At 35.7% G+C, this 19024-nt stretch overlaps 1 protein-coding gene across 6 annotated transcripts in view; it reads right to left on the reverse strand.

The window, feature by feature from the left end:
• The window catches only part of METTL8 (methyltransferase 8, tRNA N3-cytidine), a 21245-nt gene continuing 2221 nt past the window's right edge, over positions 1-19024 (reverse strand). For 4 of the 6 annotated variants that reach the window (XM_059853084.1, XM_059853085.1, XM_059853082.1 and 1 more), the window contains exons 3-11: positions 15429-15584; positions 12061-12152; positions 6866-7257; positions 6247-6296; positions 3674-3737; positions 3202-3341; positions 1208-1425; positions 1044-1109; positions 1-331 (exon numbers count right to left, since the gene is read on the reverse strand). In XM_059853084.1, the coding sequence (XP_059709067.1) occupies positions 144-331; positions 1044-1109; positions 1208-1425; positions 3202-3341; positions 3674-3737; positions 6247-6296; positions 6866-7257; positions 12061-12152; positions 15429-15584 (1366 nt within the window). In that variant the 3' untranslated portion in view covers positions 1-143. Of the gene's footprint in view, positions 332-1043; positions 1110-1207; positions 1426-3201; positions 3342-3673; positions 3738-6246; positions 6297-6865; positions 7258-12060; positions 12153-14132; positions 14292-15428; positions 15585-19024 lie in introns of those variants that run through there. The other 2 variants (XM_059853087.1, XM_059853083.1) reach the window with 2 other exon arrangements.

Below are 19024 nucleotides of genomic sequence, written 5' to 3' on the forward strand. Positions count from 1 at the left end.
TTTTCAGTTCAATACATTTATTGAACTCTTTTATATTTTACAGTGGCTAACAAAACATTTACACATACTTAAATGAAAATACACATACTTAAATTTGCTTCAGTTTCTGAATTTCAATTCTGTACTACATTCCTGGAGTAAAATTATTTACAAGGGTGCCTTTTGGTGCTTTCTTCAGGAATATGCAGAGATAGCAATGGCTTCTGGAACTTGCTTTGTATCCAAACTCGCTGCATTTTCACTTTTTTCTTTCTGTTTACTTGTAATCGCCGATCAACTAAATTCTGTACTTCAGTTAATCCAGCCAGGGTGAACATGTTCCATACCTCATCTATTTTTTCATATGAAGAATTATTGCAATTAAAAAAAAAAAAAGTCATTTGTAGAACGTAGTAATTATCAACCTGTAGTTACCCCAAAGATGGCAGTAAATCTGTTTTGCAATTTGAAAGCTAAAGGACACTGCCTGTAATAAGGATTTGTAAGAAATTCATTTTCACAGCTCTTGATTTATAGTGCAGCAAGAATTGCCATGTTGAGGCCCAAACCACATTAATTTTTACTCACAGCATCCATAGATACCCTTTCTTCACAAGGTTCAAGATGCCATGGTTGAGTAAACAAATGCATGCCATTTGGTCACTGTTCACATATTATCAAGATAAAGCTACTTCCCCTGACAAATGACAATCCAGACTTTCATGCCATATATAGCTACATGCTCTCCTTCCAAGCATGTTTACTTCATTTTTAACAGAGAAATCATGTGCATGCTTAAATAATAAAATTTGAGCATACAATTACACACAAGATACTTAAATTTCCAGTGATGTCTGTAAGCAACACTGCAGGATCTCAAATGCAACATGTGTGCACACAAAGGAAATTATTTTCTTAGAACAGGTAGCTTTGGCCTTTTTAAAAGCAGAGAATTTTTTAAAAAGCCAATAAAACCTTTAAATTTATGTTTTAAGATGAGCTTTCATAATCAAATCACCTTGAGAAACACTCAACACATTCTATGAAACTATAACATTCCATACCTTTGGTAAAGAAATATACTCTGGTTCCATCTCCTCTTACATAAAAATTTTCTGACAAGCAATGACCTAAGAAATTAGAGCAGTAATGAAAAAGGACATGTCACTTTTTTTTTCCCAGAAAGAGCTAAAATGAACAGTGAAATCCAGAACCATTCAGGAATTACCTTCTTTAAAACGAAGTTGAGCTGTATCATATCTTCCGTAGTCTCGAAATAACAACATTCCTCCAGGCTTCAGTAGCTTAGCCAACCTATTCACAACCCCTTGCATCCTTAGAGAATAGATGAGATGCTGGTGAAGTTTGCAAACAAGTTTGCAACCAAGTTTGCAACCAAACATAAGCAACCACGTTTGCTGCAACAGACCAAAAAGGCAGCACCACCTAAGAGCAAGAGACTGTTCAGGACAGCAGTTGGTGCACAGAATTACAGCCTTGCCTATATAAACAGAAGTTTTGCACACACAGAAAGAAGTGTATGTGCACAAAAAGTGGAAGTGCTTTGAGAAATTTCATCCAGCAGAACTAAAAGACATTAATTACACAGCTTGAAGAAAGTTTAATACTTCCAATTCTGCAACCAAATTTTAGAGGTGCCTTCTAGCATAATGGAAGTGTGTTAAAAATTGACTGTAAGAGTAGCAATTATCAAAAACTAAACACAACAGCCTAGAGAGAAATTACTACGTAAAAATTTTCTGAATATAAACGTGTCCCTCTCACATGTATTTTCCATCTTTTCAAAGTACTAAGTTCTGCACCATGAGTCCCTTGGTTTTCTTTTTTCATTTCCCACTTTCAAAGTTTCCAGAAAAAAAAAGTCTACTGAGCAAGATGAATCTGGATCACATTTTCCTTTATGCAGTTATTTTAATTCTATGAGATGGCAGTAATGACTATGGCATCTTTGGAAAGTGAGTCTCAAAACACAGATAAACACATGAAAATCTTTGTGAGTGTATAAACACACATGTACAGAAAAGCATCCATGTCAGCCCTGGGGAAAAACAAGCCAACCCAAATCAAAAATAACAACCCACCCCCTCCAAAAAAAAACCCAACAAAAAAAACCAAAACAAAAAGAAAACAAACAAAACAGTAAATCAACCACAAAACCTCAGATGTATTCTTAAGAAACTAATAGGGGAAAAGATCCACAGAAATTCTGACAGAACATCTGATTACTGCTTCTACAGGCACAGTGACTGAATGAATTACTGTTGCCCAATTTCTTTCCGGCAGCACGGCTGGAATTACAGAGACCTAAAGTCTCTGATTGAACTGTTTTTGAAACCTGGGCCCTGGCTTTGTGTGACTCATCTCATGTCTGAATAAACAGAAAGGAGAAATATCCTATACAGGGAAGGTTGTCCTGTACAAAGCTAATCACTAGTAGCAGGGAAACAGTTCTCAGACCTAGGCAAATACTGTTCTGTATACCAAGCCCATTTTAATGACATTCTTGAAGTAATAAATGTATTATCACACCAACAGCATGTATTTCCCTTCGTATAACCTAGCTAGAGTAAAGAAGTTTAACTTACATGCCCTCCTTTAAATTTTTTGCATTAAAAAAGGTCATGTTCACAATCAGCCAATCTTAAAAGTCATAAAAATTGGTTCATCAGACATCGAGAGGCATTAGCAAAGGCTCACAGTACTCAATGCCATACATGAAAATTAGATCAAATGTTTGTAATCCAAACGAGTTACAAAATTATAGATCCACTTTAGTTTAAAAGGCCTGCATGTAAGCATTTGAATGTGGCTAAATCAGCAATCTAAGTCTACATCAACACATTGTAAGATGTTAAATCACGAATATTTGGTTTTGATCATTAAAAATAACTACCTTCTAGAATACTGTCAGTCTGGTTTTTTAATTTGCCTTTTTTTGAATCTGTCCCTTCTAGTAGAGATGTACTTAGTTACAATATATCCCTTGTATTTTGATGGAGACTGGAGACTCACTAATTATAATTAGCCTAACCAGCTTTTCTCTTGAAGCCTGAAAATGGTAAACAGCATTTAAAATACCTTATATATGCTGCAGCTTATTAAATAACATTAAAGATTCATCATCTTCTTTTGCTATTATTGAAAACCTTCAGTTAAAAAAGAGATTTAACCCATTTGCTTTGCCCTTTAGTCTTCATTTACCTGTCAGGATGAATAGTAGAGAGCACAAAGACAAGGAGAATGACATCCAGGATCTCATCTGGAAAAGGATAGGGTAAAGCATCATCACACACATCATGAACAAAGGCAGAACACCAGGCTGAATTGTAGGACGAATGTGACTGTCAGGAAAAAGATGAAAAGAGGCACAGAGAGAACAGTAGTAGTTAATACGTTTACTGTGACTCAAGAAACATTTTTTCTTCAATTATTCTGCATTGTAAAACATCTCATAAAAAAGCCTATTCTGTCCGGTATCTTACTCAAGCTGAGAAGCAGGCTCACTGATGGTATTCATTCCTCTCTGCATACAGTATGACTTTGTTCTTTGGAATATTGAAAACTTCAGTTAAAAGTTGTCAAAGCCATCACATTCTTTTTCATGAAGATGGCTTCCTGGCAGCCTCCTGAATTACAGGCTTGTAAGGTACTCGAAAGCGAGTGCATGAATTACCTTTACCAGCTCCACTGCTCCTGAAGCAAAATCACAACAGTACAGAAAGGTTCCAGGTGTATTGCTAGGAAAACAAAACCAACATCAGTAAGAAAATTATTAATGTATAAGATGAAAGTCTACATCAGTGTTCATGAAACTTCAGAGGATCCTCTGGGGTTCTCCCCAGGTTTGATCAAGCATACTTTATTGATGTCTAGCACATGGAAAGCCACATAGGTTATAATGAACCAATAGGGCAGACAAATTCATAAGAATACCAACAGACAGCTAGTACAAAAAGAATTATAGCCTCGTCTGTGAGGAAGCAAAAAGGAAAAGAAAAAAGGTCACAGAGGGCTGTCAGAACTGATGACAATGTCCTGGTGCTGTAATGCATAAATGTACATTAATAGGTCACAATTTCTTACAGAAGCACCGCATTATTAGCCCATGCATGCAGTTTAGTTAGCAATATGATTTGGGCAGGGATAGAGAGTTGCAAAAGTCATCCAGTTCTGTAGAAGTTTGGGGTTCCATGTATCATCTTGCTGTTCTTTTGATTAGATTAAATATTACTGGTTATTGTACTCCACTACCTCCTTTGTTTTCCAGCTAGGATTAATAAGAATTTCCTGTAGCACTGTTTTCCCTTCTCTTCCCATCCAAGACTCAGCCAGCTGCAAATTTCCTTTTACCATTCATCAGATACTAGTAATTCTAGGGAGAAGTTTTTTCACGTCTGAAGGATAAACTGAGAAATCTACTCAAAACCCACTAAGAGATGACCTCATGATCAACTCATGATCAATTTAATTAATTAAAAATAGATTTAAGATTTTGGATAGATGGCTTTTTTAGAAGGGATTCAATAAACTCTGCCAGTGCCTGTAAGATCTCGTAGTATACACAGCTAAGCTAGTGACTTCTGAAGGCTCAACAGGAGAATGCTTCTGGAACAAAATATACTCCATGCTTGTTTGGTTTGCTGAAAAAAACCTTTATCAGCTCTGTGACCACCATGAGAATTGATGAATTTACATATTTATTATGAATGAGGACAAGCAGCCAGGCTTTGGACCAAGTCAGTCCCTTTGGAAAGGTTAAGCTAATTACCTAATGGACTTGTTATAATGTAGGGAGTTTCTTTTATTTTTTTTTTTAGAGCAGAAAGGAACTATGTAAAAAGTCCACTTAAAACAAAGACATGGCTTGATCTGGATGGTGTTTTCATGACACACTGTATTAAAAAGCACTAACTTAAATTTTAAGGGAGGAAGGGGGAAGAGGTTTAAGAGTTACATTACTAACTTTAGCACTGTAACTAAATTTTCTTTTGTAGCCAGGGTACACTTGCTTGACACTGGCTTGTTTTTATATGCACATAATTATATGCATATAAATGTATTATTTTATATGCATATAATTGCCAGAATGGCAATTTTTAGATTATTAAAATTCAGAGTAAAACCATCTGTTCTCTAATGCCAAGCCTGTTTAGAGATAAGAGATCTTTCCATTAGGTCATATACAAGACAAACAAGCAAGTTGTTCAATCTTTCAACCAATGTGATTGACTGAATTTACACATGAATAGAGATCTCCAGGAAAAATACCTAAGGAGTAGTTTCTTAATTATCAGAAATGCCAATCTATGACTAATGCCTCCTGTGAGGAAAACTCAGAAGTTTGTCTCATCTTTTTCAACACAGCCATATGATATCTTTCCCTATATAGGGTTCCTTTCAAAGTTTTCATATGAAACCAGGCTCTCCTTTCACTACATGCTGTCTAAAACAAAGCATTTGCTGTGGGATGAAGATTCATTGCTAACAGAGGTTTCATGTATGACTCTGGTACACCACTTAATTCCTCCTACTGCGTTTCCATATCTGCAAAATGGAGAATCTTTGTATAATGGTGATATTAGCAATCAGAATTCATTGATAGAATAACAAATTGTGTTGTTCTCAAACTCTTAAATGCATGAATAAAAAGAAATCTATTTCAACCCTTGAAATATACATAGCCTTTCCAATAAAACCTTCCTGCCTACACGGATGGGAGGACAAGCTGTCATAACAGATTTTTCTAAAACTGGAAGCTAAGTGGATTAAGATGTTTCAATGAATTAAGTAATGTGATACAGGACTTGTGCCTTGACACTAAAACCACAAGTAATGTGACAAATATACCAGCCAATCCAGAAAAAATACAACTTCTTTCCAGTAGATCACATGTCATTAGCTATGGTCTCTATAATTTTGGCCTTTTGAAGAGATACCTGGTAGCTTTACAGTGATCTATAAGACAAGAGAATATTTCATCTGCCTGAGATTAACTACAAGAACTCAGCCTGAATGCACCCAAAGACAAACTTTGCCAGCAAATATGATCCCCCAAGACTAGGATGGAGCAATATGAGGAGTATCTTATACTGATGCCACCAACATTATTTGTGGTTTGACACAAAAGAATCTCAGTGATGTAAAATGGTTCACTCAATGCTTCCTGAGCATTGATCCAGAACCAACATTTGGTGAAAATGAAGATATGAATACAACATTCATATTTGGAAATCCAACACAATTTACCATAGAACCTTCAGAATAGGAAAGACACTGTTTCCAGCTCCACAACCAACCTAAAATCAGAAGAGAAAGATAAAGTTAAAATAAATGAGCAAACAAAACCTTGTTTTGTTATTTTTGTCTTAAATTAGTTGGCCAGTAGGACCCATTAGACTTGAAGGTATGTTGGACAGAAAAGGTATAATCAGCTAATACCACAGTTCTCAAATCATTTACATGATCACATTTCTCCCCTACGTCTTTGTGAAGTTAAAAGAGAATCAGTCTCTCAAACTGCATAAGCAAATGCAATACTCTTGTCCAAGTTCACCATTTGGCAAGATGCAGCAAGTACTAGCACTTTGAGACAAAGCACTTAAACTCACACCTGTCCTCAGGAAATAAGAAACCTGACTTTCAATGAAAATGTAATCTGACAATCTAGCCCTATTCTGATTTGGGAAAAACTGTAAAGGGAAAGCCAAGTCCAGACTTAGGTTCCTCTGAAAGTTTCTGCCATAAATGAATGTAGCTTGTAAAATTCCAAAGGCTTGCTTTCTTGATCCTTAGTAAGGGTCTTTATGAGATTTTTGGGCAATTCCGTGGAGTTCTGTAGATGGGCAGAACATTCACAGTGCATTACCTCTAATATTCGGTATGTGGCATCGCAACCAGGGAAGGATTCTACCCTGCCAAGATCTTCTCCACACTTTTTACCTTGAGGATTGGCACTAAGAGCTTTTACTTGATTTTTATTATATACATATTCTTGTACAGTAGTAGAACCAGATCCATAATTTTTCTCCCAGTACTTTTCTCCTTCTTCAAACATTCCATTTTTGAGTGAAAAACTGCTGTCATTATTTATTTTTGTGTGTTCCAAAGATATTTTTTCTGTTTTGAACTCTTGTCTCCTTTTTTCTGGAAGAATTTCTGGAAACTCCAGAAACAGCCAATTGCGATCCTTGAAAAAGTTATTTTTATGTGTCTTGTAAAATTCATTCCAGTATTTACTGGCTTCTCTCTCATATTTATCTGAAATTAAAACAGAACAAAACCTTGGTGAATATGAGCTTGGCTAGAAAATACTCTAAAGCAACATATAATTTGGACCTCAAATATAGAGTTTAAAAATCCATAGTTCCACACATTGTACATTTAAATTAAAACACATGGATTTTGTGTCTCACCTTAACTTGTGCTCAAAATAACTCCCATGAAGGTTTAATTAGGTTTTATGAAACTTACGAAGGGGTTGACAGGCTTCCAGCATATTTTTAAGAGTGTAGTGACATCATAGAACAGCACCCCCAAAATACACAATCTGAAGATTCTTAGACAAGCTTCCATATCTCAAATTATAAAAACAATGCATCTTTCCAATTATTTAAGAAATATTAAATTGAAATTCTTTCGTGCTTTATGAAATTCTGTAATCAATTGCAAATTTGTTGGTACCTCATCACCTATTACAAAAAAAAATTCCAGTTCTGTGAACTGGGCTGACAAATGCTACTGCATAGCAAATGGACAGTAATTCACACTTAAGCATTCAACAATACAGAAGGAACATACTTGCTTTCTTATTTTCAAATCACTTCAGAGTCTTACAACAGACTTTTGTGTTCACTTTTAATTCACAAAACATTCTAACAGAGTGCCAGAATGTCAGAAAGTAAGACTGGAAGGGATTTCACACAGTCAGGGAATTCATATCCCTTCTCCACAAACATCTATCCAACTTATTCTTAAAATACCACCTTTCACATACAATTTTCTTCAGTAATATATTACAGTCCTTCATTTTCTACACAGTTAGAAACCTTTTCTACTATCTACCTAAGAACTTCCATCTTGCAATTAGGCCAAGCAATTCTTGTCCCAGACAGGGATCAAGCAGAGATTAGTCCCTTTTCTCTTTGCAACACCTATTTACATGTTTGAAGTATTTTATTATGCCTCCATAAAAAATGTCTTTTCTAGATTATCTAAAACTAACTCTCTTCTTTTTGATTTTTAGACTTCTGATAATTTCAATTTTTCTTCTCTAGATTCTCTCCAATTGATTTACTACTTTTGGGTGTTGTATTCTGGCAAAGGCACTATCATTGCAGAGCAAAAGGAGTATTTTATGAGGCTTCCAGGTTGTAATCCTGTTTATAATTCCCAGCTTGCCATTTTGCAACAGCACGACACTGCTGATTCAGCTAGTGATTCACCACAACTCTCAGATCTTCTTCTGCAAAATGACTACCAAGCCAATTGTTCCAAAACCTAGTTTGTCTTTTTTCCTCAAGGAATTATTCTGAAGCAAAGAAATCTGCACTCATTCTTAGCAAATTTATATATTTCAGATTATTTTTATCCACCATTTGTCCAGATCTTTCTGAATCTTAATCCTGTCCTTCATCACACTTAAAACACATTTTCACTTAACATCATCTTCAAGTCTCTAATTTCCTGAGGTTACTAATGAAAATACCAAGCAGAACTGGACACAGAATAAAACACTTCTCTGCCCAGCAGAGCCTTCCATTCTGAAAGGATCTCTCTAGGCATTCATTCACCCAAAAGCAGTTTCATTAGCTCTCACTTGCCTAACTTGCTTATGAAAATGTCAAGTAAAGCAAGTCAGAAGCCTGAGTAAGGATAAACTTCAGGACATCTGCTGCTTTTCCCTTATCCCCAGGGCTTGTAACCTTCTCCAAGAAGAAAATAAGCTTGATTTTACATGATTTATTCTTGAAAAAATTTTTGTTGGCCAGCATTCATCTACTTTGTTCTTCTGAACCCAACGTCTGCAAGCTCTGGATGTACTCTTACAGTATTTTTCCAGGAAAACCAATTATCTGACTTTTCTTTTTTTCCCACCTCCTTTTTTAAAAAGCAAATATTCTCTTTTCTGCTTTTCCACTCATCCATGTACTCTATGGATGTACTTTGTAACCTGCTCTTTCTCACTTCAAGAACAAAATCTTTCCTCCTTCTCACTAGCACTAACTGTGCTAGCCACTGGACTGGAGCTAGCTAACCCTTTCAAAGGAAGGCTGATAAAAAGATAAGAATTACAGCTTTTCAATGTCTCTTTTGTTGATGGTTTTCCCTTCCTTATCCCTCCTAAATACCAAACAAAATTTTTTTCTTGTTTTTTCCTCCTTATTTCCAAAGCATTTGCAGAACTATCTTGCTACCCCTGGCACCTCTTGCTGCAAAAGCGTACCTCACATAATGCGCTGCCTTTCCTATTTTGTTCTCACTCACACCACACACATTAATTCTTTTAATACAAATGTACAGAGCAAATGTACAGTGCACTTCTACTACTCTCTTTAAATCTTAACATATTATTTCCTAAATTGCTGCAGCTTTTCAGAGATAAACAAGGCTAAGAATTATCATTAGAGGCACAGACAGGCGGTGGGAAGTGGTAAGGAGGTGGCAGAATGCCTTGTCCTAGAAATCTGCATAATGTTTTAAAATTAACATTTAATACATCCAATTGTATTATTAAAGTGCAGGACCCAGCCCTGTAATTGTAATTGTACAGGCCTGTTTTATATTAAAAGTTCAGAGTTGACTGAGGTCATATATGTATATCAGATTTCAATAGTTTAAGTTGTACATTTATAGATTGCTCAGCTTCAGTATAAAAACCAAAACCCTTTTAGTCAAAAGATTCTTTAATTATTATCAGCCCTTGCTATAGTCACAATTTTCTTACAAGTCTGCTCAGAACCCTTGAACTTAAATTCACATCAAGTTTTCCAGATTTCAGAACTGAAGGAAAGAAAAAGCTAAAGTCAGCTTTTCAAACTGTATTAGTACGGAATGACATGGGTTTAAGTGAAGAAACACTTTACTTTGCATTGTTGCACTGGTCATTCCTGCATCTCTGTGTAATAACATGCATGCAGTATTATCAAATTTTTATTTCATTTTGTGTATTTAATTAGCCGACCCACAAAATATTCCAAAGCATGTAAAAATTGCATAACTAAAAACATATAAACTCTCAAGAAAAACAAACAAACAAACAAACAAAAACCATAGCCAAACAAAAAGACCCCAAACCAAAACAACAACCAAAAAAAAAAAAAAAAAACCAGCAAAAAACCCCAAAAGTAACCAAAGGAAAAAAACAAGAAAACACCCACCAACCAACCAACAAAAACAACCAAAACTCCCCCCTCAAAAAAAAAAAACCCAAAAAACCCAAAAATCTTTACTTTGTCAAGCAATTTTTCTCCATACCAGGATCTTCAACTGCTAGCAAGCCTGAGAAGAAACTGCACATGCCAATAGGTAAATCAAATTCCTAAAGGTAGTATCATGAGTTCATTCAGTTTCACTGCTCTTGCTTTAAAAAAGCTCACTAGAGCTCTTCTACTTTAGTAATGAAATAGCATTGTTGAAATCTGTCTTTTTTCCCCTCACTGTAGTTTTCAAGGCCCCAAAATAACCTGCTCATTAGCCTTGGTCTAGTTCATTGTTTACACAAATAGGCCAAAATGTACTTCCATTTTCAGAAGGAAGCTGAAGCTTTCTGAAGGAACACTATCAGCAATGCTCACCTATTCAAATTCTAAACAGAGGGGCATTCATAAGAAATGTCCTTGGATTCTTGTGTTTCATGGCAATAGCCAAATGCCTGATTATGCCATTTCTCACCAGCACAAACGAATTCTAATTGATTGTGGATGAAGAATGCAAGGTTCCATGAGCACAGTCACACAGCTTACTTTTCAATTACAAGCTTTTTCAGCTTTTTATACAAATCAAGTTAAGGTATTAGATGCAATTTTTGAAAAATAAACATCGTAGTCCTGTATGTAGATAAAGAATGTGAGAGGTAACAGAGAAAAAGGCAGGCTGACAACCTCAGAGTACTCAAGGTGATGAAGGGTACACAATGAATGGCACATTCTCAGGTAATTCAAATAAACTCCAACACTTAGTTACACCAAGGCATGGGATCATAACGACACTATTTGGTACTGTAAGTAAACTGAGGCACAAATATCCAAGTGACCACTTTCAGAATATCCTTCTAACCCAACAACAAATGAAGAATCCAGTCTTCTATGCTACTATCAAGTTGATATTCCAGCTTTAGCATTCTTAACTACCCTAGAGTTTAGTCTACGGTTTAGTTTGCCAGTTTGAAACTAGAGCTATCACTCTTCAGAAACCCAGAATACATTAAATTTCCTTCTGAAGACAGGCACAAAACTCCTTAATCCCTTAGAGAGCAGACTGTGCAGGATGTGTTGGAACACCTTCCACACAAAATGAACACATGCATTCCTGAAGCACTCCCAGCTCAGCCTGACAAAGGCAGCAAGCAGGGACCAGCTGGGACCACTGCAACTTTCATGGCATTTAACAGAAATACAGTGCAATGAACAAACACAAGCTCTCTAAATAGTTCCCAAATCACTGAAAAGTATTTGAATATTGTACATGGGAATCTTCATCCCCAGTACTCTAGCTGATTGCAAATTCATTCCCTATGATTCTGTGAAAGCCTTGTGTAGTAGAAGAAGTTGTATTCTGTAGGACTGCAAAACGGGTCAGAACAACTGCACCATACTGATGCTCGTGTTTTTCATAGAGTCTATACCACCCTAATTGTAAAACTGTTCAAATATAAGAGACTGTATTGTTAGGAAAAACACACCGTGAGATCTTTTGAGGCAACAATGGGAAAAAACCAAAAAACAAATGTAAAAATTTAGACAAAAGAATGTGGAAATAAAAAGAGTGCTTCTGAATTTTACAAATCTTCAAATGTTTTAATAAAGAGCATTAAAATTTTTTATACCAGTTGAAATTTGTTACCTTGGTCTTCCGATTGAACTTTCACAAGAGAATTCTCTGTTGCTTTTTTCTTGGCATTCTCCTCCTCTTCTTGTGACCATTGCATGTGGTCCCTGCAGAAGGCAATTGAAGCAGCAGCTTTTCAATAGGGTTTTTCATATTTTTTCCCAGGAAAAACAGCCATGAATTAGCTACACTGTCTCAAATACCTTTTTTTAAATTTTTTGAGTGCAAGCAAATGACCACAAGGAGTCTGACAGTTAAAACCTAAGTTTCAGTGTATGATAGATAAAAATTAATTACTAATTAGTTAAAAGTCAAGTGATTAAGAAACATGTCCCAGCTGCCAAGAGACTGAAGTAGCGTGTATTTCTTTCATTAATAACAGGATTATATGTATCGTACAAATTGAGTGTGTTTACAGGAGTGCTTTTTGAGTATCCCACTAGAACTGTACTTAGCTGAATACAGTAAGAGACCTACCAACAAAGACCCTAATGCAAGAAACACCTCACATTAATGGTGTTTACAATGAGGAACTAAGGACTAGCAAAGAAATCAGCTGCTCTGAAACAGGGAGCCTAATCCACCTATTCAACTGGAACAGGTGGAATTGATGAACAGGATTTTACTTTTCTGAGGAATAGAGACAGGTAATATTAAAAAAAAAACCCAGAATGAGACATTTGTAAGACAAGTCAAGTAGTGCTGCAATGTTTCCAGTCTATGCCATCTATAGTTGTGTAAAGTGGTTACCTAAATGTTATGTTAATACATGGTCACAGAACCAAGCCCAGATCTGACCCTGATGACTAAACTGCCTTTCATGCAGATTCTGGTTTGGATCAGACCACAGTGGGGAACACCCAAAAATGTGCCACAGGACATTTTCAAAAGCCAATCAGCTGTCCCTCCAAATTGTCCAGTCTGAACAGATTAAATTAGATAATATAATTCAAGTAATCTATTAGATCCTAATCCTACTGAAATGAGCGAACTGAAAGCCCATGGCTAAAATTCCATTGGTTACTACTGGGAAAAGGAAGAAGGTGCCAACTTGAAAAGAGTTGATTGTCTCTAAAAGCTAATGAGCATCTTCCTTTTCCGTAGTTGGTGACATATAGGTAATTTAATTCTTAGACCTTCACTGTTCCTCTTTTGCTAATTGTGGGAGACTAATTGGTATGTATTTGTCTGCTTGCCTCAGACTTGATTTCCGCCTCTCTACTGAAATATTTCTCATTATTGTCCCCAGCAGGTTGCCTCTCCCCTTCCTGTATTTGTTCATATGCCAAATGTTCCTGTGCAGTGTCATGGCTCTGACAGACACGCTGCAGTAGAATAAAACTGAGTGACCAAAGCATTACCAGGCAGACAATCCTCCTGGAAAGACTTGCTTCCCTCACTGCTATCACCAGCGCTGACCTTGCCTATTCCAGCAAGCTGAAACCAAGGACTATTCAGATGGCAATAATACACAGTCAGCCCTTCTGACAGATGACTTGCTGCGCTGTAATCTTTAGCTGATCAATTTTAATCCATCATTGCGTGTCTGTCAGAGCCCTTAGGGGCTCTACACACAATACTAAAGGTGCCTGAAGCCCTCCATCTTCATTAACAGCCTTTTTCCCCCCTTTTTTTCCCTCCTTGGAAATTCATAAAACCCCTTTTGGTGCTTTTGTTGAAATTTCTATATGGTAGATCCCAAATAGTACTGCTGCAGCACTTCTTGATCAAAATCTACAAAAGAGGGGTCACTGCATAGTTCTTACAGCAATTATTTACATAGTATGGATGCTTCACATGAGGCAGCTCCTTCAGCAATACAAGATGGTAGGAACATGGGACACATAAGAATTTTAAGTACAGAAGTGTTTAAATACAGAAGTGTTTTAAGCTGAACACTGAGACAGCAAAGCAAGCTATCCATTTTAACCACACCAGGAACTGTTAACATGAGTAGGCCTGATATGAAATCAAACAATGCTGCTTTCAGTTCAGCCTATTCACCTTAGTCTTTTTCCACTACCTTGTTTGCTAACTTCGGGTTTAATTATCTCTGTGATAATGTAAAAACTGGTTCAATTACTGACCTGAATAGAAGCAGGCATTTTTTTGCTCCAATGTTTAGCATCATTCATTACTTCTCTCTCAAAATGACAGAAAAGCACCACAATAGACATCCAAAGCATTAGTTCCCAAATTTAATTTACTTAGTATTTCTAGCAGCAATGGTAGCAGCTCTTGTCTCTCTGCCAATTCACACAAAAAGAATGCCACTTTATGAACTAACAAAGATGATGAGTGGAAAACAAAAGGACATCATACATCAATGTTAGAGAAGACAAATATCTTATGCTTATCCTGCATAATCTATTTAGCACTACCACCACATCCTAATTCTCCTTATCTCCCTAGTGAGAACCCTGCCAACGCAATGAGCTTCAGAAACAATGACCTAACCCCCAGCATAGCCAGGTTCTTGATTTATCAAGACCTTCACAACCTCCATGCACTTCTGCTTCAATTCAATTTCACCTGTTTTCCCACCTGAGCTACATAGATTCATCTGCAGATCCACTTTCTGAACAACCCTGTTTCTTCACTTCCGTCTTCACAATCCATCCCACCCACCTGCATCAAAGTTTCATAACTCTGTGTTAGATTGTCACCAAACAGTGGCAAGTAAAAGTGAAGCTACACATGACCAATTTTTTGGAAGGAAATTATAAAACAAACAAACAGACAGAGTTTCATCAAAAAACAATGTTACAGAAAAAGGGTGGCCCTTTTCTTGAAATCTTTTCCTCCCTTGATTATATAGCCTACATTTCAATCAGCATTTACACTGACTTTACATTTTATGTAAAGGATTCATCCACCTAGCAGGAAGCACTAAGCCTGGAAGATGCTTAAGAACTACATTGCATATAGATTTATGAAACACAGAGACAAACTTTACAGTCTTAACACAAGAATCAGACAGCTTCCAGCTTCCTTGACCAAGGAAGTAGAGTCAACTCCAAATTTAGCCTCAAAGTGGTAAGCATTAGGGAGCTAATCCAGTATGCAATGTTATTGTACCTAGAAACTTTCTGACATTTTAAATAACATGGACTATCTTATCTCTAGATCCTCTGTCTCCTAATTGATTACTGATCCATAATAATATTTGCCTTTCACTCCTTGACTATCAGCTTGGCAGCTTTTAACACAAGTCACTGAGTGGTCCTAACTGTCAGATTACTTGTGACAGTCTCAGGTTTCCTCTAGTGCTACCTTCATGTGTTTATTCTGGCAGCACCTTGTTTTATACACCCCCATCATTATCCACCAGAGTAAACAGTATACAAAATTATATGAAAACCATCCTTGAAGAAACATCTCACCACATGTTATGCTCGAAGACCTTAGAAGGATCAGTTAAAATCCGTGATCCGAGTGGAGCTGTTGGTCGTCTGTTACTTTGGTGCCTGTACTGCATCTTGGTTTTCCTCAGACATAAAGCAGAAAGCTTTGTAATGAAGTTTGTTGTGTTGAGAGACCTGAAAACACATTTAACTCAAATTACAGTTTTGCAGTAATGCAAGTGTTTATGTCACTTACATGAGAGCCTGGTCAAATAGCCAAGAACAAGTATGAGATTTATTAAAAATCATTTACTAAAATATCAATTCAAATGCTTTTTAGAAAATGGCAACATCCCTTCAGTGTGCTGAAAGCCCAAATAATCCCAAAGTAGGCTACTGGAATGAAACCAGTCAAAAGATAAATTACCTGGTATCATTTCAAAGTCCTGTCAGGTAGGGGAAGGAAAAGAAATACACAGTAAAACAATAACCCAAGACTGATATTGGACCTTTACATATGCAAGCAAGAAATGATCAGTAAAGAAACCACTTCTTCTAGAGGGTACATACTGCCAGCAAAATTGACATTTTTCACCCCACTCACTTTCTTCAAAAGATTTCACTCTGGAACTTTAAATAGGAAATTAAATATCTTTTTTTAAGTGTAAACATAGTGCACATAAAGATTTCCAACATTACTGCCATTTATTCTCCTGATCCCTGTTCACTACTGTCTTTGAAATGTAATTGTTATGCATGTTTAATTTCTATCAATGGAAATTATACAGTGATTCAGATTTTTCTGTTACATGTATAATTTTATTTTATAATGCTATATTTTACTTTACTTGGAAGATCTTCATAAAGGATCAATAATGAAAGAAAACAAGTGTGTGTAGCAAGTATTAGCATTTTTGGTGGATTTTTTTTTTTTTGTGTATTCTTGTTAATGTAAGCTTTCTATGAGACGAGTGAAATGAAACACCCCTCCTACTACTTTTATCCTGATGGGCTTTTGTTCTTTTTTCCTTAAAATTATTTTAAGTCCTATTTCTTCCTGCCTTTTTTCTCTTCTTTTTTTGCAGTGCTGCTTCCATAAAAACCACACATACATATTTAATACACTGGAAATCCAAAACATAGTTACAAAAGAACAGGCACAAGACACTACTAGAAAACATTCTGTGCAAATTGGCTGCAAAACAAAGATTTCTATCTCAAGGAAAATAGTAGTATTTGATCACAAGTTTTGTACTGTGAATTGAAAATTATTAATCTGTACACATCAATACAATGACTGGCAAAGGAATCACTTCAATTAAATTAACAATTCCTCATTTATCATGTACTTTTGAATGAGTCATGCTTTATAAAGGGCATTGTTTATTCATTTTAAACCTACATGAAAAAAAGGAAAACAGATTAAAATTTCTTTTTATTTGTCAAAGTTTAAATAAAATGGACTTTGCCTTATGGTTGACAATGCCAAATAAAACCACTGTTAATTCTGGCTGCTGAGACTGTAATGTTACCAAAACATGGAAACACTGCCATGCAGTGAAAATGTAACATTTAGGTCTATTTAAAAAAATCAAAACTTCTTCTAATGTTAATGAGTTTATTGTGGTTGGGTTTTTTTTTTAAATGAGGCTCAGCAACCAAAACTATTCCAATTTATACTTCAATTACTACAAATTTTTAATGGTTTTTATTTGCAAATATGCATGCATTCTTCATTACATAATCCATAATTATTAACATATATGGGAGATAATGAAATAGTAATTATGATACACGAAAATTAAGGCATCATGACAATTTCTGCAAAATGTGTAATTTACATAAAGGCAATGAAAAATAAAATTCTTGACTATAAAAACAAATAGAAAGTCCTCTAAAACCCCAAACCACAATCCAAAATTATTATTAAATTATAGAAATGCTTGAATAAAGATTCCATTATTACACTGCAAACTGTTTACAAATCCTCTTCCTCCCTCAATCATTTGAAAAAACCTGAGTTAGTATCTTGCATTTCCTGTGCCAGCGTTGATATTCACCATAAAATACAATGATTCAGCTGCTAGGCTAGTCACATAATTTTTCTTGGCTTTCTAAATATCTCAATAAGAACATGAAAAGATGCACAGATGGGAACTACAGTCAGATGACTAAGATGGTCTTACATCAGTAAAATCCAGATATGTAAGCCTTTCTATGAAAAAGTGAGCCTTTGAGTGATAGTTGAACAATTTTAGCAGATAAATTCTGAAAATCTAAGGCAAGTGGGGTAAGTGAGGAAGTTATCTGTTGCAATCTATGGTAAACGTGAATGAACTCTCTTGAGACATGCATGTACATCCCTGAGAGTTATAAGTCATCCACAGATCATGAGATTAGTTGGCAACATGGCTACTAAAAGCTCAAAATGCATTAAATCACTTTTAAGCCTAAATTCCATTTTCTGAAGGGAGTCATTGCTCGACTGTTTCACTGAAGTTTGTTAATAAAACAGGCAAACACTCTTTCTTGTTATCAGGTAAGATGATCATACCCTGAAGTTAATGACAGCAAGAAATGTTGCCTGAAAGAATTAGAAGTTCTTTCCCTGTTCACAGTCACAGTCAGGAATACTTTAAGTTTGATTATTAATCAAAGAACTCAACTTTCATCTTTAAGGAAATTAACATAAAACTGAATTAGAATAAAAATTATGAGATTTTGTAGCAGCATAACTATTTTTCAGAAAAAAATACCCTTAAAGAAACAATGCACTTGATAACAATGTTGAAGAGCAACTTTGTTTCCCCATGGAGCACTGCCTTTTAAACTTTACAGTTTTGTCATTGTTACAACTACAGATCAGGTCCTCAGTTTAACTGAGAAATGTTAAGAAACAAGCAAATACAGCATCTTTAGTACAGCTTTTTGCAGGTGAACATGCAGAAGAATGAACACACATCAACTGCTAGCCAGGCCTGAAGTTGGCATTAAATTCATTGATGTTGCCATTAAAACCCTGAGCAGTCACAGCCATAGAAGAAGAATTAGATATAGAAGAAAATATTAAGATTTTTTTAACAGTGAATTACACCCCAAAATATTTGTTAATCACTGAACTGATAAGTAAAATTTGTTAAAAGTATCAATTCTGAGAGAGATGTCAGAGGAAAAAAAAAGCCAACCAAACAAAAAGAACAGAAATAACCTGTTTCTTTTGTCCAAGAACCTAATTTAATGAACATATTGGATGAAATATTTTGACATTTGGCCGATCTCCAACTACGAATCTAACAACTTCTTCCATCTCCAATCACTAAGCCTACTTGTAGAGTCTTTGCTATAAAGACAAAACCAGCCTATATTAGGAACAGTATGTGCAGCTTTTGTTACATTCCTAGACAGAAAAGTATTCTGGAAACAGTTCACTTCATTTAATACTTCTGCTTGGTACCTAGAAGCCTATCTAGACAACATTTGACCATTAATCCCCAATGCTCTTCTGTAAAGCCTTGCTAATCTGTATTATCACCATCAAACACTACCAAAACTCAAAACACCTTACACAAAACAGATGCAAGTGGCAACTGGGGACAGAAAGGAAAAGAAAATTCAAGATAATGGTAACACAGAAG

This window comes from Haemorhous mexicanus, chromosome 8, assembly GCF_027477595.1.
Source record: "Haemorhous mexicanus isolate bHaeMex1 chromosome 8, bHaeMex1.pri, whole genome shotgun sequence".
NCBI classification, from domain to species: Eukaryota; Metazoa; Chordata; class Aves; order Passeriformes; family Fringillidae; genus Haemorhous; species Haemorhous mexicanus.